Below are 20,796 nucleotides of genomic sequence, written 5' to 3'. Positions count from 1 at the left end.
ATGACACTGACTCATCACCGTGTCACTTCAAAGGCTGGGAATGGGGGTCCAAGCCCCGCCCACATCCAGATCCCACTTAAAGGTGTGGGACACCCCCTCTGCATCTGTGGCAGAAGCAACAGACAGACACAACACACTGAACCCCTTCATCCTTGGACTTAACATAGGAATTAACTCAAGCCGTTTGAGTTATTATGGAGAACTTGTATTTTTAATTGAATCATCTAGATATTGCTCATTCAGATCTTCTCTTTGGTCTGTCTCATTTTCTTCTGGAGGACATCTTTTGAGAAGCCTAAATAATGCAGGCTATCAGAGGTGAGTGCTTGTTTTAACTCTAATGCATCTTGTGGGCTCTTACTCTTGGTGTGCACCATTTATTTACAGACTTGGCTTCATTGTTAACTTGTTTTGCACTGAACAAAATTCCAAGAGTCTCCCATTGAATGCCAGTGACAGAAAATCTCAAATATTCCATCTTTCCTCAGACCTCAAGCACAATTTCAGTCTCCCTCCTCCGCCTTCCATGGCTGGAGCCGGTGATTCTTATCACCAGGGCAACATCCGAATGACTCTAGAAGATCCGGAGCTGTGGAGATCCTTCCATGAGATCGGCACTGAGATGATCATCACCAAACCTGGCAGGTCTGTCTCAGAACCAACTACAACTTAATCTGTTGACTCAAGTTTTGGATCAGCTGAACTCTTAAACCTTAATGAGACCTCAATTCTTGGAGCTAAACTTGCTTTTGTATGCTTACATTACAGGAGGATGTTTCCACACTGCAAAATCAGCTTGTCTGGATTGGTGCCATATGCGAAGTACATCTTACTGGTGGATATGGTGCCAGAAGATAGTCTGAGATATAAGGTTAGAACCAAAACCTCATCTAGTCTTTCTCTAATGCAATTAACAACCAGATTCTAAGAAAGTTCATAGATCACAAACATTAAAGTCTTTTAATGTTCGTCCATTTGAATGCTCTGGTCGCAGGCTAGTCTAGAGTACTATTGAAATGAAGAGCTGTTGAATTGGGAATCAGTCGTGAACGGCTGGAGCGTTGGGGGACATTGTCACATGTGTCTCCCCAGAACGTTCTCACCACTGATTGCGCTCCTCAACTTCAAAGAGCCCCAACTCTTCCTGTTTTTACAGAGCCCACTGGGGGGTTTCGCCCTGACACACACTCTCGTTCACACATACTCTCACACCCCAGCACCCCCTGCACTTTATGTCATGGCCACTCTAGAAGCTCTAGTTCACTATTCCGTCTTCAGTTATTTAATGAAATGCTTCTTTTTCCTTAGTGGAACAAGGACAAGTGGGAGGTCGCTGGTAAGTCTGAGCCTCAGCCGCCCTACAGGACATATCTACACCCTGATTCTCCAGCGCCTGGCAGCCACTGGATGAAACAGCCCGTGTCCTTCCTCAAGCTCAAGCTGACCAACAATGCCCTTGACCAGCATGGACATGTAAGAGCCTGCTCTGATTCCTACATTTGTTTAATAGTAATTTGACTTTGATTTTAACCAGTCTCTCCTTTCGATTCAGATTATCCTTCACTCCATGCACCGCTACCATCCACGTTTCCATATTGTCCAGGCTGATGATCTGTATAGCGTACGCTGGAGCGTCTTCCAAACCTTTACCTTCCCCGAGACATCCTTCACTGCTGTAACTGCATACCAGAACACAAAGGTAAGAGTTTTATAAAAATGGAATAATCAGCAACACACTGATTGACCACTATTCTGAAAGTTGAGGTGGGGACACATCCCCTTATCATATATGGTTGTTACAGCACTAATTCTTATAATGTTATGTAAAGCATGTATATGTTCTTATGCATACATTTTGAAGTTGAATAGATAATGGTAATTTTTTATTAGCATTAATTAGAACTGAGATTGGTGGTTACATTATTTCTCTCACAGATTACTAAATTGAAAATCGACCACAACCCCTTTGCCAAAGGGTTCAGAGATGAGGGCACAAACTCTAAAAGGTAAGATTATCTTGATGTTATTTTTATTTTCATGACTCGTCGCTCTAAAAATTGACTTAAAAAATGGAATCCGTTCCAAAAACAAAAAACAAAGATACAAAATATGAAAATGTACAAAGTACAAACTTTTATTTATTTGTATTTTTTTTATTATTAAAAAATGTATTCTATATTTTAAAAATTCCAATAAGTTCAATACATTTGTTTACATTAACTATAACTCGACTTTTCCTTTGACAGACGAGCAAACAGAAATCTGTCTGATCCTGAAAGAGTTGCAAAGAAGATGAACTTGCCAAAAGATTCAGAACATGGAAGCTCACGAGGTAATGGTCTTTACATTTAAATGAACATCTCTTTGTACGTACAGGATTTGTAGGCTTTTAACTAGCAGCCAGGGTTCAGTTGTCCTAGCTGACGAGTACAGATGTTTTTTTTAATTAAAAATTCTCAAATAGTTGTTTTATTTGTAATTTATTAAAGTCTCCTTGATATTTATCTCTTCAGATATGCAGCAGTCCTCATGTGAGGGTCTTGATGATGAACACGTGGGCCGTAAGGAGTCGGAGGTGAAGGCCGAGCGGTACTCCCCATGGGGAGGTGTGTGTGACCGGGACAACGGCCACACTCTCCGTGCGGAGTCCCCTCTGGGCTCGGACCCACGGGAAATTTACAGCTCTGAGCAGCTCGTACCGGGACAAAACACATACCAGCCTTACAGGTACAGGCTAATGACCTCAAACAAGACTGTTTAAGCTATTTTTCCCCTTGTCAGTGTCTCGATGTTAAATTCACAATCTTTTCACAGATTTCATGAATATGGCAAGTCCCCCTCGCCGTCCTCCTCAAGTGTTGGCAGCAGCAATGGATGTGCAAACCGCTCCAGCTTTGAGTCCAGAGTGCCGGATGTTGCCACAGTGCCCGATCAAGACACCTCCAGCAAGCCCTCAGCCCCTGAGTTCGGCCTGCCTCCTTGCCCGCCACATCCCTCTGCGGGGCACCAGGACTACACAGGGGTGCTGAACATGGCCATAACCCAGGCCAAGCCAGGTATGCTGGGCCCCCATCCTCTCTACACGCCCTACAGCACAGAACAGTCTCTGGGACAGTGGAGCGGGGCAGCGTCCACTCAATACCCCCCTCCTCCACCTCCCCATCACCACCTGCCCACCGAATACAGCACCCAGGCCGTCCATCACGGCTATCACCACGGAAATGTAGGGGACTGGAGCCAGTACCCACTGTTCTCTTACTCGTGCTGGTGAGCGAGAGACGGGACGCTTTCTAAAGTCTTGCACGATGATGTCTGGATGTTCAGATGATGGGGTACGTCGCCTGGTACCTGCGAGCGCCAGATAAACACGAAAGTGTTAAATGAGGAAGTGGCACTAACTAGAATGTTGTTTGTGAGTCAACTTGGATGCAAATAGAAAATAAAGAACCTGTTTCAGTTTAACTGAAAAAAGTCCGTCTGCTGATCTGAGTGTCTTTGTTTTCGGTGAGAAAATTGTGCTGCATTAAACGCATTTGGAAATGGACTTTTGATACCTTTTGACTTGAAAACTCATGCCTGCGTACCGAGGACCAAGAACGGACTGGTTTTCTTGGCTTTGTTGTTAAAATGTCTATTTATTCTGTGTTTGCGTTTGCTGCTACTTAATAATATTTTTGTTAAAAAGAGAATCGTGTAGTGTAAAATGCAGTTTGGAAATTACAATGTTGTATGTCTGAAATTCAGAATGATCAGTAAATATCTTCAAAGATGCTGTGGTCATGGTCTTTTGCTTTTTCAAAGAAAGAAATAAGCAGCTAATAAGCTTATATGAATAAATCCAATGGGTCATAAAGAGGTTCAGTTCAAGGGGAAGTGAAGTAGACAAACATCTGCTATAAGAGTTAATGAGAGCACTTTGAAAGTCTGTGTGAGATCCTAATTGTAATTTGGCTCATGGTGACTCATAATATATTGATGTATATAAACATTAATATATTAATGATATTTGATTTAGTGATATTTATATAAGAAGCTCAAGTTTATAGAAATATATTTTTCAAACATTTTATTAGCATGATTGCACACAATGTTGCTAAAAAATATGAAAATCAGTTCAACAAATAGCATGTATTATAAATGTATTTTCACATTCAGAAATACTACATTTGCTTTTTGTTTGTTCATTTCTGTAAACGATATACTTTTTTTTTTTTTTTTTTTACTTTCAGTGCCCTATTTTTGTTTTTCTTTCACTTTTTCACCCCTTTGTTGGCTCTAATTGGAACCCCACCCATCTCTGTCTGCCTACACACACATTATTTGATGTTGCATCCTCAGGACACTTAAAGTACTACCTTACATAACAAAGCATGGCATATAGGCCCCTCTGTGCCTATGAAAGAGTCTTAAGAGGCGTGAAAATGGGGGGTATTTCAGAGCTCTTTTCACCACTCCGAAATGCAGACGGGCCGTCATGGATGTCAGGTGCTAATGACTGTCGTAAAGGGGGGAGGTGTATTTGTATGTCCTGAGTGGGAGAATTAGCCAAGCTCAATTCATTACAGAGCTCTTTAGCATCTTTTAGACAAGCTTAGCAGCTATTTGATACTCACACACACTACAAATAAGCATTACTATATTTATATTCACTAAGCTACTTCTGTGGCACAAACGAGAACAGCAATACCTCATTTACCTCGAACATTAACAATATCTGAAATAGCTGATTTTTCTTGATACTGGTGACAGCACTGATGAGAATGTGTTATCATTTATATTCTATTTCTACTTATGCTGTTGGCTCTTTTCAAGCTTTGAGAGTTATTGAAAGAAAAATATTGGCATGCAAGTTCTGGTTTTATTTCATTTTGTGGAAGGAACAGGGTAAATAAACACTCACATGAATTTTACTTATATTAAATAGGTGCATAGAAGTATGCAAACTAAATTTCTTAGGACTAAAAAGGGCCAAAATAGCAAAATGTTGCAAGAACAAGAGAAAGAGTATTGAACCAGATTACAAAAATCAGTTTTAATTAAACTGTGTAAGCAGAATGCATGGGATGGAAAGGAAAGTAATGCTTTTACTGTATGTTTCAAAGAAATCTTTTTTCATCTCATTTCATTGTTTTTGTCATAAGAACCATTTGCTTTATAATATAATTTCACTGTTTATCACATGCAACATGCATAGTGTTATGAATTATACATGAGGTTTAAAGTACTAGTTTAAATGCATCTAACACATTTAATTGCCAGGTAATCAAGCTGTATTAATGCTAGCTAATAAGAAGTTTGAAGCAAAAAGCTGGAAAAGGTTTTGTCATACAAACCTGAGTGTGTGCTGGAAATACATGAGATTATTGTCAGAGAAGAGGAAATGAAACGAGGTGCTGAAAGGGTTTTTACGACTGAGTGAAATGAATGCATGAGCAAAAGAACACAAACGTCCGCGGTGTAAAAACCCTTTAAACACCATTTAACTCTGAAGTGAGGCTGTAAGAGCTCCTCTGGGTGACTTTAATAGACAAGCACGTGTTAATGCTGTAGTAGAGGCACTTAAAACTGGATACTAGCATCTGCATCTATCACTAAATCAATTGTCACATTTTCCAAATACCAGTTACAAAAAGTATTCCTTGCTTGTATAAAATTATTTCCCTCTCCTCTTCTCAGTTCCTATTCAGACTCATTGTATTAATCCGAAACCTTTAAAGCCACCCAAACAACTACAGTACAATCTGTTGACTTTATTGTAAATGTGATAATTCATGAATTTGACATTGCAAACTGGTAACAATGCAGTTAAAATGTGTAATGTATTTCCAAAATATTAGTCTTAGCAATTACAGTCAGATTGAATGTATATTTATACCATTTCATGTCAAATATAATCAAATATTCCACAAATCATTTATTAAAAAAGGAAAAACAGTGATTTCATGTGATCCTTATTATGACATTCAATAGGGTCAAACAAATCAGAAATATTTAGAAGAGGCGATACGTCTGATATACTGAAGATAAAACAAAAAGCAAACAGTATAAAGGACTGCATAATATTTAAATGAATTTTGAATTGTGTTTTACATTGCAAAAGACACCAGAGGAACTGTTGAATAACACTAGCTCATCTATAACACTTGCCATTTTTGGGATGATTTCTCTTTGGAGTGGCTTGACTGCCAACATACTAGTAAATCAGCATTCATTAGAGCAGCAGTTGGCAACCTGTCTGAGATGAAGTGCAATTTTTAATTTATAATGGCAATCACTGTGACCCATTCCCCTTGTATATATACATAACTCTAGCTTTCAAAAGCTGACATGTTGATAAGATTTTTAAAGTGATTTTTCTCTTCTGCTCACCAAAGCTGCATTTATTTGATCAAAAACACAGTAAAAACTATATTAATGTGAAATAGCAACTGTTTTCTATTTTAATATATTTAAAAATGCAATTGAATCCTGTGATGGCAAAGCTGAATTTTCAGCATCATTACTCCAGTCTTCAGTGTCACATGATCCTTCAGAAATCATTCTAATATGCTGATTTGCTGCTCGGTTACAAACAGATGCACTGCAAAAGACCCCTCTGTCAAGCTCCTGAAATATGAAGATGACACTACCATAATCGGCCTCATACACAATGGAGACGAGTCTACTTACAGTCAGGAGGTTAAAGGGTTAATTCACCCAAAAATGAGAATTTTGTCATTAATTACTCACCCTCGTGTTGTTCCAAACCTGTAAGACCTCCGTTCATCTTCGGAACACAAATTAAGATATTTTTGATGAATACCAAGAGCTTTCTGACCGAGGTTTGGGAACGACATGAGGGTGAGTAATTAATGACAGAATTTTCATTTTTGGATGAACTATCCCTTTAAAGGGCCGGCTGAGCTGAACACGCTGAACACATTTATACACAGCATCTGGAAATTGCACATTTGTAAATTACATAAACTGTACATTCATTTATATGTTTATAAGAATTTTTGTCCTCTATATTTCTACTTCTGTATATGGTGCATTATTTAATTTTCTGTTTTTCCTATATTAGTGTTATATTCCATGTGCAATTCCTATGTATGCCTGTACTTTCTTCTGCACTGGAAGCTCCTGTCACCAAGTCAAATTCCTTGTGTGTGTAAACATACTTGGTAATAAAGCACTTTCTGATTTCTGACTTCTGTTATTGCCAGTTATTGTTGATGCTCACCTGTTAATTATGGTTCTTTCTTTTTTTTATCAATGTTGAAAACAATTGTGCTGCTTGAAACTTTTTTTTCAGAATTCTTGATGAATTAAAAAGTTCAAAAGAACAGTATTTATTTTAAATAGAAATATTTTGTAACATTATAAATGCCTTTACTGTCAGTTTTGATCGATTTAATGTGTGCCTGATTAATAAAAGTACTATTTATTTTCTTTAAATATTATTTACCCAAAACTTTTGAATAAAAAAAATATATTAAGCAACACAACTGTTTTCAACATTGATAATAATAAGAGCAGCAAATCAGCATAATATATTGATTTCTGAAGGCTCATGTGACACTGAAGACTAATGATGCTGAAAATTCAGCTTTGGTCACGAGAATAAATGACCTTCTAAAATATATTCAAAAAGAAAACAGCTCTTTTAAATTGTAATAACATTTCACAATATTACTGTTTTAATCACACATTTTTGCCAATATTTACTCTGCTAATGGTAGTACATGTGTGTAAGGTTGCCAACCCCTGCACTGGAGCATCTTGTTTACCACTTTCCTCACCTTTTCCTTTACTCTTTTGAAAATTGTTATTGCACTTAATTCAAATCTATTAATAAAAAGGCATTGGACTTACCAAAACATCTGTAAAATAAAGGCGCCATCATTAGAAACAAAATCAAACTGTGTTTGTAAAGTGCATATTAGCATCTCCAACAGTTTCTCATAGTAGTTCTGAATGAAGTTTTGGACGGAAAACAATATAAAATGGCACATCAACTTAAAAGAGTCAGTAAAATTAACCCACAAGCGTAATTTGGAAATGATCTAAACCAGAACAATTCCAATTTACCTTCAGTTACTTACAGACAGGCACAACAAGGACGCTCCCAAAACTCAATCTAGTAAAGAATTATGGAATTTATTATGGAAGTGCTCAATTTAATAAAATTCAATTCCCTCACTTTTGCAATTTTATGCCCCACCTGAGCAGCGCTAACACGTTCAGTCCTCACTTGAGTTGTCCGAGTCATCCCAGTCCACATCTTCCCATGATGCTTTAGCCCTTTGCTCCCAGCTGCGTGCCTGAGCCATGGCTGCTCGTGGCAAAAGCAGGACACATGCTGAAAGCCCAGATACACGGTCCTCGAGGGCTGTCCCGCTCCCCCATCGGTCCTCCTCCGCGTTATAAATGTGAACGTACTTCATTCGACTGCCCTTATCATGCGACCTTCCGCCCAGGACATAGATGCACCCATCCAGGACAGCCATACCTGGCTCTCCGTGTCCAGCAGGCAGCGGGCTCACCACAGTCCACACATCTGCTATTGGGTTATAGCATGCCACCTATAGAGACAGACACACCTTTAGTTCAGTCGCTGGCTCCGGATCAAATCACAATGAGCTGCTTTGTTGTCTACGCTCTACATAGACAACTGTCTTTAAAGGCAGCATGCGGTCAACAATGAAACCTCATAACAACACTCTTAATAGGGCCACACAAAGAATGATCAAACCTCACATGAAGCATATGATTCCAGTACCCTAATAAGTGTAAAAATGTGGCCTGTTTCCTTATCAGTAGTGTTTAGTGTTGAATGACATATGGGTCAATGAAAAATCCACAAAAAAGGAAAAATAATTTAGAAAGGTTTTCAGAATTCTTAGAAATGTAGTGTATATTTTCAAGAAAATGTCAAATTTATTTATTTTTTAAATGTATTACACTACTGTTAATAAATTTGCCAATACTTTTGGCAATATAGTGTATTTCACGAGTTTACAGATTTTATTGCATTTTTGATCAAATAAATGCAGTCTTGCTCAGCATAAGAGATTTTTTTCAAAAATTTGTACCAACCCCAAACCTATGAACAGTAGCATATATATACACTGGTAATATATTAAATAATATATCAAATAATTAAACAAATAAAGGTCAATGAAGATAAGAGTGTGCCAGGTTAAAAAAAAAACTACTTTATTACATTTGCCAAATTTTTAGAAATTTACTATTTGTATTCATGGTTTCACGTGGTTTTGAAAAATCAAGAAAAGTTTCAATTGAAAGAATTTAATGTCGTATGTTGTAACATCAAGTAAAAGTAATAACTTATTTTGCATACATATTGAACACATGTAAGCAGGGATGTAACGGTATGAAAATTTCTTATCACAATTATAGTGACCTAAATTATCACGGTTATCAGTATTATCACGGTATTGTTAAAGTACTGAAACGTAAATAATTTCACCAAGTTTTGTATTGAACATCAACAAACAATAAATAAAATTACTTTTAGTGCAAAAAAAAAATCAAAATATTGTGAAAATCGCCTTTAAAACGGTCCAAATTTAGTCCTTAGCAAAGCACAGTAGGAAATTTACAAACTCTCTTTATGGAACATGATTTTGACTTATCCTAATGATTTTTGGCATAAAAGAAAAATTGATAATTTTGACCCATACAATGTATTTTTGGCTACTTCTACAAATATACCTGTGCCAATTAAGACTGGTTTTGTGCTCCAGTGTCACAAATATCATGAATTACTAATGACTAAACTAACAGTGTCTTGTCACAAATGGTCAAATTATCAGTTTATTTTGAAAGACTTACGGACCTTGACACACGTTGGCTTTTGGAACAGCCTTCACCTCAGGAGCGAAGCCGATTATGCTGTCTAGGCTGGCAGCCCACTGGTCTTGCTTTTACTTTATTAATAAATTACTTATGAATTGACAAATTTTTTACACTGTGCTATAACTGGAGTCGCAGCGGTGCATGTATTTCAGAAGTTCAGTACCTTGAGGACGTCTCGCCGGTAACCGCAACCATCGTTGCTGCCTCCAATGACATAAGCTCGGCCATTAAGTGCTGCCATGCCGTGCCAGGCGCGCTCCACCGGGCCCTCGGCACACATGCTCCAGTGATTGCCGCTGGGATCGTAACAGTAGGTCTCCTTCAGATAAGCCATTCCCCGTCGGCCACATGCTATGTAGATCTTCCCATCAATCACTGCACCAGCGTGGGCATATACCTGCAGACACAGGCATGTCAGAGTGTAAAACATATGTTGTGTGCACTAAATTGAAAGTTCATAAACTCATGTCACGTTCTTGTGGTAGTTACAGCCCTTATGTAAATACAGTTACCAACTTACACTACTGGCCTAAAGTTTGGAATAATAGATATTTCTTCTGCTCAACAAAGCTGCATTTATTTGATCAAAAATACAGTAAAAACAGTAACACTGTGAAATATCACTACAACTTACAATAACTGTTTTCGGTTTAAATGTATTTTAAAATGTATTTTATTTCTGTGACGCAAAGCTGAATTTTTCAGCATCATTACTCCAGTCTTCAGTGTCACATGATCCTTCAGAAACTGTGATAAACTGCCATTCAAAAGTTTGGGGTAAGTATAATTAAAAGAAAAAAGGATGCATTAAATTGATCAATAGTTCAAAAAAGACATTGATATTGTTAGAAAAGATTTAAAATAAATGCTATTCTTTTGAACATTAAAAGAATCCTGAAAAAAAATAGTATCACGGTTTTCACAAGTAAACATTAAGCAGCTGTTTTCAATATTGATAATAAGAACCATTATTAATAACTGAGCACCCATATCAATTTATAATAACCGAGCAGCAAATCAGCATATTAGAATGATTTCTGAAGGATCATGTGACACTGAAGACTGGAGTAATGATGCTGAAAATTCAGCTTTGCATCACAAAAATAAAAACATTTTTAAAATATATTCAAATAAAAAGGTTATTTTAAATTTAAATATTAAGATTTCCTTAATATTACTTCAAACAAATTCTTTCAAAAATATGAATGAATCTTAATTATTCCAATCATTTGACCAGTAGTGTAAAATGTTTAAGCAGACAATACTTTCAAGCTTCCTCTTTCAGGAATGATTGTGTGTAGCTTATGTTGTACATTAACAGGAAAGTGAATTCTGAAGAGTCTGAATTGCACTGATAAGCACCATGAATCAGTTGACTGCCTCTGACCCATGTGACCTGCCTGATGCACTGCTTGATTATATGAGATAGTAATATTTACAACACTCTATCTACAGATAACCAACATAGTTCACAATCAGCCACAATGGATTTTGATTTCAGTGTAAAAGTCTGTAATGGTTTGTCGATAACAGTCCACCTCTCGTTTCAGCGGCGCCACATATTCCCAGATGTTGGTTTGTGGGTTGTAGCGCTCCACACAGTCCAGTTCATTGGTGTAGTCTCGTCCTCCAATGGTGTAGATATATTTGTCAACCACACAGACGCAATGATCCGCGTGCTGCTGCCGTAAAGGCTCGATAGTACACCAGGTGTTGTGGCGGGGATCATACCTTGATGAGAAGACAATGGAATGAACGTAAATATTGTTGTATATCATTTGTTTAATGTTATATTAATTGCTTTTATATATTTTCTGCCCTGTTTTTAGCAATATATTATTAAAAAACGTCACTACTTAAGTACATTATATACTGTCTGATTTTCCAAATGTTATACTTAGAATATAATTTGATGTATCACTACAAATAATTTCTTTTTTGCCATTTGTGCTAAATTAATATGGGACAAACTGAAGGATAATATCGACGGAGATTCTCTCTATTCAAAACAAAAGACCTTATTGAAATGCTGCAACCTAACTGACATAGCAGTTCATGAACAGACCATTGTTTACAACACAAACAACAATATATTCAGTTCTTAACAGTTCTGCATAGCTATGCACATTTCTTCATTTTCTTCATTTTAAAGTGTGTTGCTCCGAGCACTGAATTAAATATATACATACATACATACATACGCTTCATGTATACATATAGTCAGAAACTTTAAAATTCTAAAATTCAAAGTGTAATAAAATTGCATTTATACATTTTAAATGCATTATTTATATTTTTAATTATTCCTTTCTAAGCATAGAGCATCTGTTACAGTTGTATATAGTGTGCAATGTTGGTACAATAAACAGGAAGTGGAAACCAAATCAAAGAGACGCTACTTGGCGTAAAGGTCAAATTCTTGTAAGACAAGCCATAGAGAAGATCACTTCCATTAGCTCAGGATGGAGTGAAAGTAACCATATCAAGATATTTAGTAGTTATTATAATAATATTTATACCCTTTTTTATATTCATTGATATTCCGACTGACCTTTTATTTTTAGTTTAAGTTTTAGTAATAAAACGTCATATTTCAATTTTAGTATGTGAACTTAATTTTCACTTGCTTTATTTAATTTAGTTGCCAATGCAACATTTCTAATTTTGGTATACACTTTTTAAGTTTAAGTGTTTCACCTAATATTTCCATTTTATTTCAGCTTTTCAAGTAACGAGCATGATTTTATATTTAGTTTGTGAACAGTAACAACACTGATCAAGAGTTATGCATACCACTGTGAAAAGATATAAATACTCAGACTAACTTTTGGAACTTTGCATTGCGATATTGTGAGTATTTTCGGCTCTTGCGTGACAAACATGCTTGTGCATTTATTGATAAAAGCAGCACCTCAATGACTAAAATAAAACAGTTATGATAGTTTAGCATACCATATGCAAACAAGAGGTCCAGATTTTGTAAAGTTTCTAGACTACTTTTTAACCTTTAACCCATGATTTGTAATATTACTGATGATGTGCATCTTAATTTCTTTGTTTATAATGGATTCCGTATGCTTTTCGTTGTTGTTTCTGTGAATACTAAATCTTTTGAGTTTTATTTCATTTGATAAACTTAGAAATGCATTCAAAGTCTGAGTGGTCTTGCAATTATACTGAAGATTTGGATAAACAACAAGTCCAATAATCCAATCAGCACTTATTGGATTATATTGGTCTCTGATTTGGGTATAATGCAAATCCAATAATCCTAAACACAAGGCCATATGGGAGGATCTAAAATCCTACAGTGGCCAAGTCAAAGCTCTGCTTTTTAAAATGTAAAACCTCACACTGTAATAATAAGAAATGTTTCCTGCTTGAGCAGCAAATCAGCGTATTAGAATGAGTTTTGAAGGATCATGTGACACTGAAGACTGGAGAAAATTCAGCTTTGCATCACAGAAATAAATTACATTTTTAAAAATATAATTAAAAAAAAAAATAATATTTCACAATATTTTTGTTTTAACTGTATTTTTTAATGAAATAAATGACTTCTTTCAAAAACATTTAAAAAAATGACTGAACCGTAGTGTATATATAAATTTATTGGTTACACTTTATTTTAAGGTGTCCTTGTTACAGTGTAATTATACATTTAAGTACTGAGTAATATTAATTAACTACATATACTTACTATATGGTTAGGATTAGGGTTACTTGCATTTAATTATGCATCATTGTTTGTTTGTTTGTGTTTAAAGCCATTCCAGCTTCTGAGCCTATTTTCATGGCGAGAAATATTATTGCTGAATTATATCAATTATGCATAATTAATTGTTATTATAATAGTAAGTACACATAACATAATATAAAGTGTTACCAATTTATTTATAATTAAACAATCAAACAAAAATGAAATGCATTGAAACGTATTAAAAAATAAACACAATAAAAGTATGTAATAATTTTGAAAACTAGGAATCATAATTCAATACAATGAAAAATTTGGTAAAAGTAAAGCAAGACCAAAATTGTTCATTCCCTTCTACAATGTAACATGTATAAAACAGTTTTGACAAGATTACACAAGCAACAATTGTTCAACACTTCACCATCTGTAAAAACGCAATGCAAATTAATATTCAGCATCACTTACCTCCAGCATCGTGCTTCAGCACGGAAGCCGCTGGTGTTTTTGTCTCCACCAATCAAGTACACAAAGTTATTGAGCACCGCGATGCCCATGTTGGACATGCGAGGAGCGCGATCTGCAGCCAGACTACGCCACTCGCCCCAGGAGGGGTGGAACACCTGGAAGCGCTCTTCATTGTCCACCAGTGTGCTGGATGAATACATGCCACCGAATCCCACAATGCACTGGGAGCTGCAGCGAGGCTGAGTGAGTGGGGTTTGCATCGTCGGCTGCCACAGCTCCTGACTGTGGTAACGCAGAGCGGCAGCCACTGAGTCCCGCAGCGGACACTGCTTTAACCGGCTGTGCAAGCGCTGCAACACATGCTTCTCCATCAGACAGAACCGCACCGCTTCCAACATCCACAACGGATCCTGAAGGAAAAGTTGATTTGTCATAAATATCACTTATCCAAACATTTGCTGAATAAAATCCAATACTTGTTTCTCACTAATTTTGGGGATCCAAGTCCAGAAATAGTGCCTGTTTTGCTATGCTATGTCACACTTTCTCACAAAATATGATGTGCATTTTGTAGCATTTTTTGCTTATGACAATCATTTGTAAGGTGAAGAAGACTTTTATATTTAATCACCAGAAAACTGCCACAAAGATATGGTTCATATCTTTCTCTGAGCCAGTTACAACTACATGTTCATTACTATTTCACATGTATGACAATTTTATGCCTAATCCTGATTTCAAGAAAGAATTATGGCCAGTGATAGAAGAAAATGCAAACATGAGCCATGTTTGCTGCTATATCTGTGGGTGTTTCATTAAATCAGCGACAGAAAAATAATTTTGTGAAGAAAAAAAAAAGATAAATGTTTTAAAGTAAAGTTTTTAGACATTAAATGGGTCATTTTAACATACTTCCACTCGTTTGAAGATTATAAGTAAAATGATACATTAAAGAAAAAAAAGTGTTGTCATTAAAACCAAAACTTTTAACATTTGACTGCTTTTCTTATTTTAATGTATTAAATATGTATGCATTTGATCATGGACACTTGTATGCATCATTGATCCACATAAATACATATATAAATGATGTCACAATGATGGTTGTTGATCTCTCCTGTTTACATTTAGACTTGATTCTTATTTCAATTTAGTTTAATTTTATGTACTAAACAATGTACTAAAATGTAAATGTACTAAAATTAAAACAAAACATATATACATTTAAAAAACCTACTAAAAATGACAAAAACACAACAACTAAAACTTTAACTAAAATAAAAAATAAAAACGGTTTCAAAATATTAATAGAAACTATATCAACGATACTAAAACAACAATGATACATACAGTAGTACATACAATGTGAAAAATCTCAGGATCATCACCTGCAAGCAAACATCATCCTTCTCCACTTGTTCAGGAGTGTAATGGTAGTGCAGGGCTGCTTCGAACACCTCATTCTCAGAGTTCACCTCCAGATCGTTGCTGGAAAGGACACTCAGGATCTTTTCCGGAGGAAGCTTTCGATACACCGCCGTACGTGAGAAGGTCTGGATATTCTTGAGTAGATATGAGCGAATTTTTTCGCCGAGCTGGTTGAGCCCGTAGATGTCAGCTAGCTTTTCCACCTCCAGGATGTTGTCATCATCCAGCCAGGAGAACAGGAAGTCGCAGCAGAAGCCAATCACATCTTGGACCTGCAGCAGAGTGGCCGCACACAGCACTTCCTGTACCGTGTCCAGGTCCAGCTCCAGCTCAGAGGTGTAGATGAAGTCCAGCAGTTTGGTCATCGCTGTGTATGTGACTCCATGGACAGGGATCTCAGTTTGCTGCATCTCCCGCAAACCGCCGGCAAACATACCCCTAAACACAGAGAAAAGAAGGACTGTACAGGGGAACAATAATCATGTAGCTCAATCTTTTGAAATGCACATACAATAAATCACGGTCACAAAACAATGTGCTTTGTGTAGAGACAGGTTCAATAAAGATGATTTAGTTAGTCAATTGTTTTAGAATATTCTTCAAATATACTCTTCTCAGTAACCATTGGCGCTCCATAGGTCATTATTAATTAATTCTTAATTTATCCACAAATGCTATTCACACATACAATGACTTGAACACATCTCTGCTATAATGAGCAGTTTTTATGTATGCATGAATGTGTATATATATATATATATATATATATATATATATACACACACACACACACGTGGTCAGAATTTTTGGTACCCTTGGTAAATATGATCAAAGGCGGCTGTGAAAATTAATCTGCATTGTTAATCCTTTTGATCTTTTGATCACAAAACTCTAAGTTTTCATTGGAGAATAAGAATTTAAAATGGGGGAAAAATATCATTATGAAATAAATGTCTCAAATACATGTTGGACACAATTACTGGTACCCCTAGAAATTCTTATGAGTAAAATATATCTGAAATATATTCCCATTCATATTCACAATTTTGAGCACACCAGCGTGATTATGAATTCCCATTTACACCATCAGGGCAATAATTAAGAATTTCCAGTCAACAGAAAATGTTATGAATCTGCCTGGAAGAGGACGTGTGTCTATATCGTCCTAATGCACGGTGAGGAGGAGAGTTTGAGTGGCTAAAGACTTTCCAAGGACCAGAGCTGGAGAATTGCAGAAAAAGGCTGAGTTTCGGCGTCAGAAAACCTTAAAAAAAAAGATCAAACATTACCTACATCACCACATGTTGTTTGGGAGGGCTTCAAGAAAAAAAATCAAGAAAAGAAAATGCTTTCACCAAAAACAATCTCCAGCATATTCAGTTGTCAGACACGACTGGAACTTCAAATGGGGCTGGCTTCTATGGTCAGATGAAACAAAAAAAAAAGAGCTTTTTTAGCAGCAAACACTCAAGATGGGTTTGGTGAACACAGGGATAAAAAGTACCCCATGTGTACAATGAAATATTTTAATGTTGTAGGACTATATTTCTGGACATCTTGTTCAGACACATGGCATCACTGATTCTATCAAATACCAACAGATAAAAAAATCAATAAGTCTGTTAGAAATCTTATAATGGGCCATGTTTGGATCTTCCAACCATACAATAATCCAAAAATAAACCTCAAAAACAACACTAAAATGGGTCACTGAGCACCAAACCAAGCTTCTGCTCTGGCCATTCCAGTCCTCTGACCTGAACCCTGTAGAAAATGAGTGAGGTGAACTGAAGAGAAGCACCAACATGGAGCTGTGAATCTGAAGCAGTGTTTCCCCTAGGTTTATGGCTTATGGGGGGTGCAGGGTGTTCCGTTTTTTTTTTTTACGGCATAAAACATTCATTTAATTTATCTTTTAATTAATGAAAATTAAACAAATCTTATTTTTTGGAAAATAAAGGGGATTTAATATTACAATTAAAACACTGAATACATATTTTATGACTATTCCTTAAAAATAAGTTTTAATCATTTTAGTAGGCTATTACGTACATTCTACTGAACAATAGGAATATATTTCTGCCGCAATGTCTACAATTGAAACCCAAACTTTTATTTTGATGGGTTGCCGTGAATACCTTTACATTTCTGTGTGTATATGATATAAGGATAGTTTTACTCAAATGAAAAGGTCAAATGCTCATGAAGTGACTCTCAGGGCAGTTCTGGAGATGTTGTTTATGTATTTATGTCCTCATTTAGTGAGGCGGCAGATGTTAATATCACCGCAAGCCTCACGCGTGCTTCTGTATGAGTAGTAAACAAAACCGTGCATCAGCGCCATACATTAACAGAGAGACAGGCAGAAGTCATATTTAAATAGTCGTTTTACGGCTTAATATTTACAAATACTAGTGGGATTAGGCTCACTTGTGTGTGCACGTATGTTTGTGTGTGTGTGTGTGTGCATCAGGGCGGATACAGAGAGCGCGAATCGTAAAGTAGAGACAGAAATAACATGCCGTCATGTAAATAAGACAAACGTAAGGCTATTTAGTTTGTTTAATAAAAGAACAAGGTATTGACCTGTTCTATAGGAAAGGTAGCTTTAAATGACTTGAGAAAATAAAGAAAATAAAATGAACTTGACCTTCAAGGGCCGCCCCCCTAAGATAATGGCAAAGGGCCTGTGAAGGGTCTGGAGTGATTCTGGATGAAGGAATGGTCTCTGATCTCTTGTCAGGTGTTCTCTAACCTCATCAGACATTATAAGAGAAAACTCCTCTATTATTTTGGCAAATGGAGGTTTCAAAAAGTATTGAACAAAAGGGTGCCGTTAATTGTGTCCACTGTGTATAAGAGAAAAACATTTATTTCATAATGATATTTCCCCCCATTTTAAATTCTTATTCTCCAATGAAAGGTTAGATTGTTTAAATAAAAGATCAAAAAGATTAACAATGCAGATTAATTTCCACAGCCTTCTTTGATCATATTTACCAAGGGTGCCAATAATTCTGACCACGTGTGTATATACCTGTAAAAATGAATCTAAATCTGAATTTGTTTTTAAATTTGTTTCTAAATCTGAATTTGTAAATAAACACACACACGTTTTATATATATATATATATATATATATATATATATATATAATATATATATAAAATGGGGACACATAAAGTGGTTATTCATTTCTTACATGTTTGGTAAATAATTGATGTGTGCATTCTCTGTATTTATTGGGTAGTTTAAGTGAAATTTCAAGGAGTGACAGCAGTGCTATATTTAAAAAAAAATTAATTTTTTTTTTAGGTGAGCCAAAAAAAAAAAAGCTAAAACATTTAATATGTAATTTTTAATATTTAATAACTTAAAAGTGTCCAGCACCTAAAATATACACTTTCTTTTACATATATATGCTACCATTAACAATTTTGAAGTCAGTAAGCTTTTTATTTTATTTTAAGAAATGAATCTTTTTATTCAGCATGGGTGCATTAAATTGATCATAAGTGACAGTAAAGACACTAATAATATTACAAAATATTTTTTTAAATAAATGCTGTTCTTTTGAACTTTATATTCATCAAATCATGCAAATCAAAAAATGTATCTGCAAAAATACTAAGCAGCACAGCTGTTTTCAACATTAATATTGTTTCTCGAGGAGCAAATCGGCATATTATAATAATTTCTGACACTGAAGACTGGATTAATGATGCTGAAAATTCATCTTTGCGTCACAGGAATAAATTATATTTTAAAATACATTAAAATATAAAAGAGTTGTAATAATATTACTGTTCTAACTGTATTTTTGAAGAAGTAATTGCAGCCTTGGTGAGCATTAGAGACATTTAAAAAGTCTTATCATCCCTAAACATTTCAGGAGTGTCAGATATACCTGAAGTAGTCACACGAGGCCGCCAGGAGAATACGGTGGGCCTGAATGGCTTTTCCTTCTACCAAGAGCACCACATCAAACAGAATCCCTCCCTGTCGCAGCATCAGAAGCCCATCTAACAGGCCCTGTGAATGGCCATTACTGCGGTACTTCTGCTTGGCACAGGGCTGAGCAGACTGAACGGCTCCAGCCGCGCAGGAAACCAAATCATCAGCCATCTTGATATAAAAATGCAAACAGAAAGTGAGGCTGCTCACATTTTTGTGCGAAGTTCCACACTGATGCTAAATGAAAGAACAGGGAGAGAAATGAGTAAATACACACACAAAACCTCCCAGCTTTCCCACCCCGTGTGAGTCATCAACTGCTATTAAGCATCATGGAAAGTACATATAATAAGCATATATATCACAACAGGAAAAAGACATATTTTGATACAGGAAACAAAGTCCTGTCACATAGACAACCACAGAGAAACAAGAGCTAGGTCAAAATGATATGCTAATTACTATAAATAAGAACAAATACAATTTTAAGGGCAATGTTAAGTAATAAACATGTCTCTTATGTTTATATTTGTACATAATGTTAACATCATTTAGCTGTAGTGGCCTATGTTTATTCTTCACATGAAAATCAGCTGACAGCAGTGTGTGGTCGTTATATAACTTATACAGATGTTACAGAGGCAACACTTCAGCAGTCGCTGCACTTACCGGAAATTACCGGACGGGTTAAAGAAGCCCGTTGCAGTCAGACGACAACAGTCACTCTGTGATAATGATGATGATGACAAAGATGTTTCAGTATGTTTGTTTTCCGAGTTTCCCCCGTGATGTCACAGCAGCGCTTCCGGTACAGAGCAAAACAAATGACATCAGCAGCTACTGTCAAATGAAAAGCACGCGCTACTTCACTGCTTGATGCTAACTGTATTATATTATATTATATTATAATAATATTATATTAGCAGAGGGAAGATTACTTACAAAATGCAGTCGATGAAAATTGTAGTTAGTAATGAAATCTGTTAATGGTAATTATTTTAGCTAATGTATTCAGAGTACTTTTTAGATTACTTTTAGATTAGGCCTACTTTTTTATATAAAACTTGTTTTCAATTTACTATTAAAAGTAGGCTACCATGTTGATATAAAAAACAAGGAGAAAGAACATATTTTCCTCGAAATATGTAAGGAAAATTAGGGAGAATCAATAAATTACGAATAATTTACTGCCATTGTGTGTGAATAATATTTAAGCATGTAATCCATAAATAAATACCTGTAATCTGATTATGAACATTTTAAAATGTAATATATTCTAAGAACAAGTACTTAATCTGATTATGTCATTCAGATTACATGTAATCAGTTACTACCCAGCTTTGATTATAGGCATATTATATATTATCATATTAATTATAAACTAGTTGTAG

The 20,796-nt window shown here is 35.8% G+C and overlaps 2 protein-coding genes across 4 annotated transcripts; one reads left to right on the top strand and one right to left on the bottom strand.

The window, feature by feature from the left end:
* On the top strand, positions 1–3,271 carry tbx16 (T-box transcription factor 16; the record flags this gene model as incomplete). Its single annotated transcript, XM_079382740.1, has 9 exons — positions 1–82; positions 489–645; positions 769–871; positions 1,309–1,473; positions 1,553–1,699; positions 1,936–2,006; positions 2,247–2,332; positions 2,514–2,727; positions 2,815–3,271. 9 exons carry the CDS (start codon positions 1–3, stop codon positions 3,269–3,271), a joined length of 1,482 nt encoding a protein of 493 aa, XP_079238866.1.
* A 2,460-nt stretch (positions 3,272–5,731) lies between these two features.
* klhl22 (kelch-like family member 22) lies at positions 5,732–20,237 on the bottom strand. 3 transcript variants are annotated; one of them, XR_013782246.1, is made up of 8 exons: positions 20,075–20,237; positions 19,359–19,642; positions 15,412–15,889; positions 14,024–14,433; positions 11,400–11,592; positions 10,025–10,258; positions 7,223–8,564; positions 5,737–6,730 (listed from the first exon to the last, which is right to left on the bottom strand). XR_013782246.1 is itself a non-coding variant. In XM_079383018.1 (7 exons), the coding sequence occupies exons 2-7, from the start codon at positions 19,574–19,576 to the stop codon at positions 8,223–8,225; spliced, it is 1,875 nt and encodes a 624-aa protein (XP_079239144.1). In that variant the 5' UTR covers positions 19,577–19,642; positions 20,075–20,237; the 3' UTR covers positions 5,732–8,222. The 3 variants fall into 3 exon arrangements, 2 of the variants coding, with proteins under 2 accessions (XP_079239144.1, XP_079239145.1); XM_079383018.1 differs by having other exon boundaries at positions 5,732–8,564; XM_079383019.1 differs by having other exon boundaries at positions 5,732–8,564; positions 15,412–15,911; positions 20,075–20,200.
* Between the last annotated feature and the right edge of the window lie 559 nt (positions 20,238–20,796).

This window comes from Barbus barbus (genome assembly GCF_936440315.1).
Source record: "Barbus barbus genome assembly, chromosome: 28".
Taxonomy (NCBI): Eukaryota; Metazoa; Chordata; class Actinopteri; order Cypriniformes; family Cyprinidae; genus Barbus; species Barbus barbus.
Note: the sequence above shows the minus strand (reverse complement) of the source record. Positions and strands in the feature narration are given on the sequence as shown.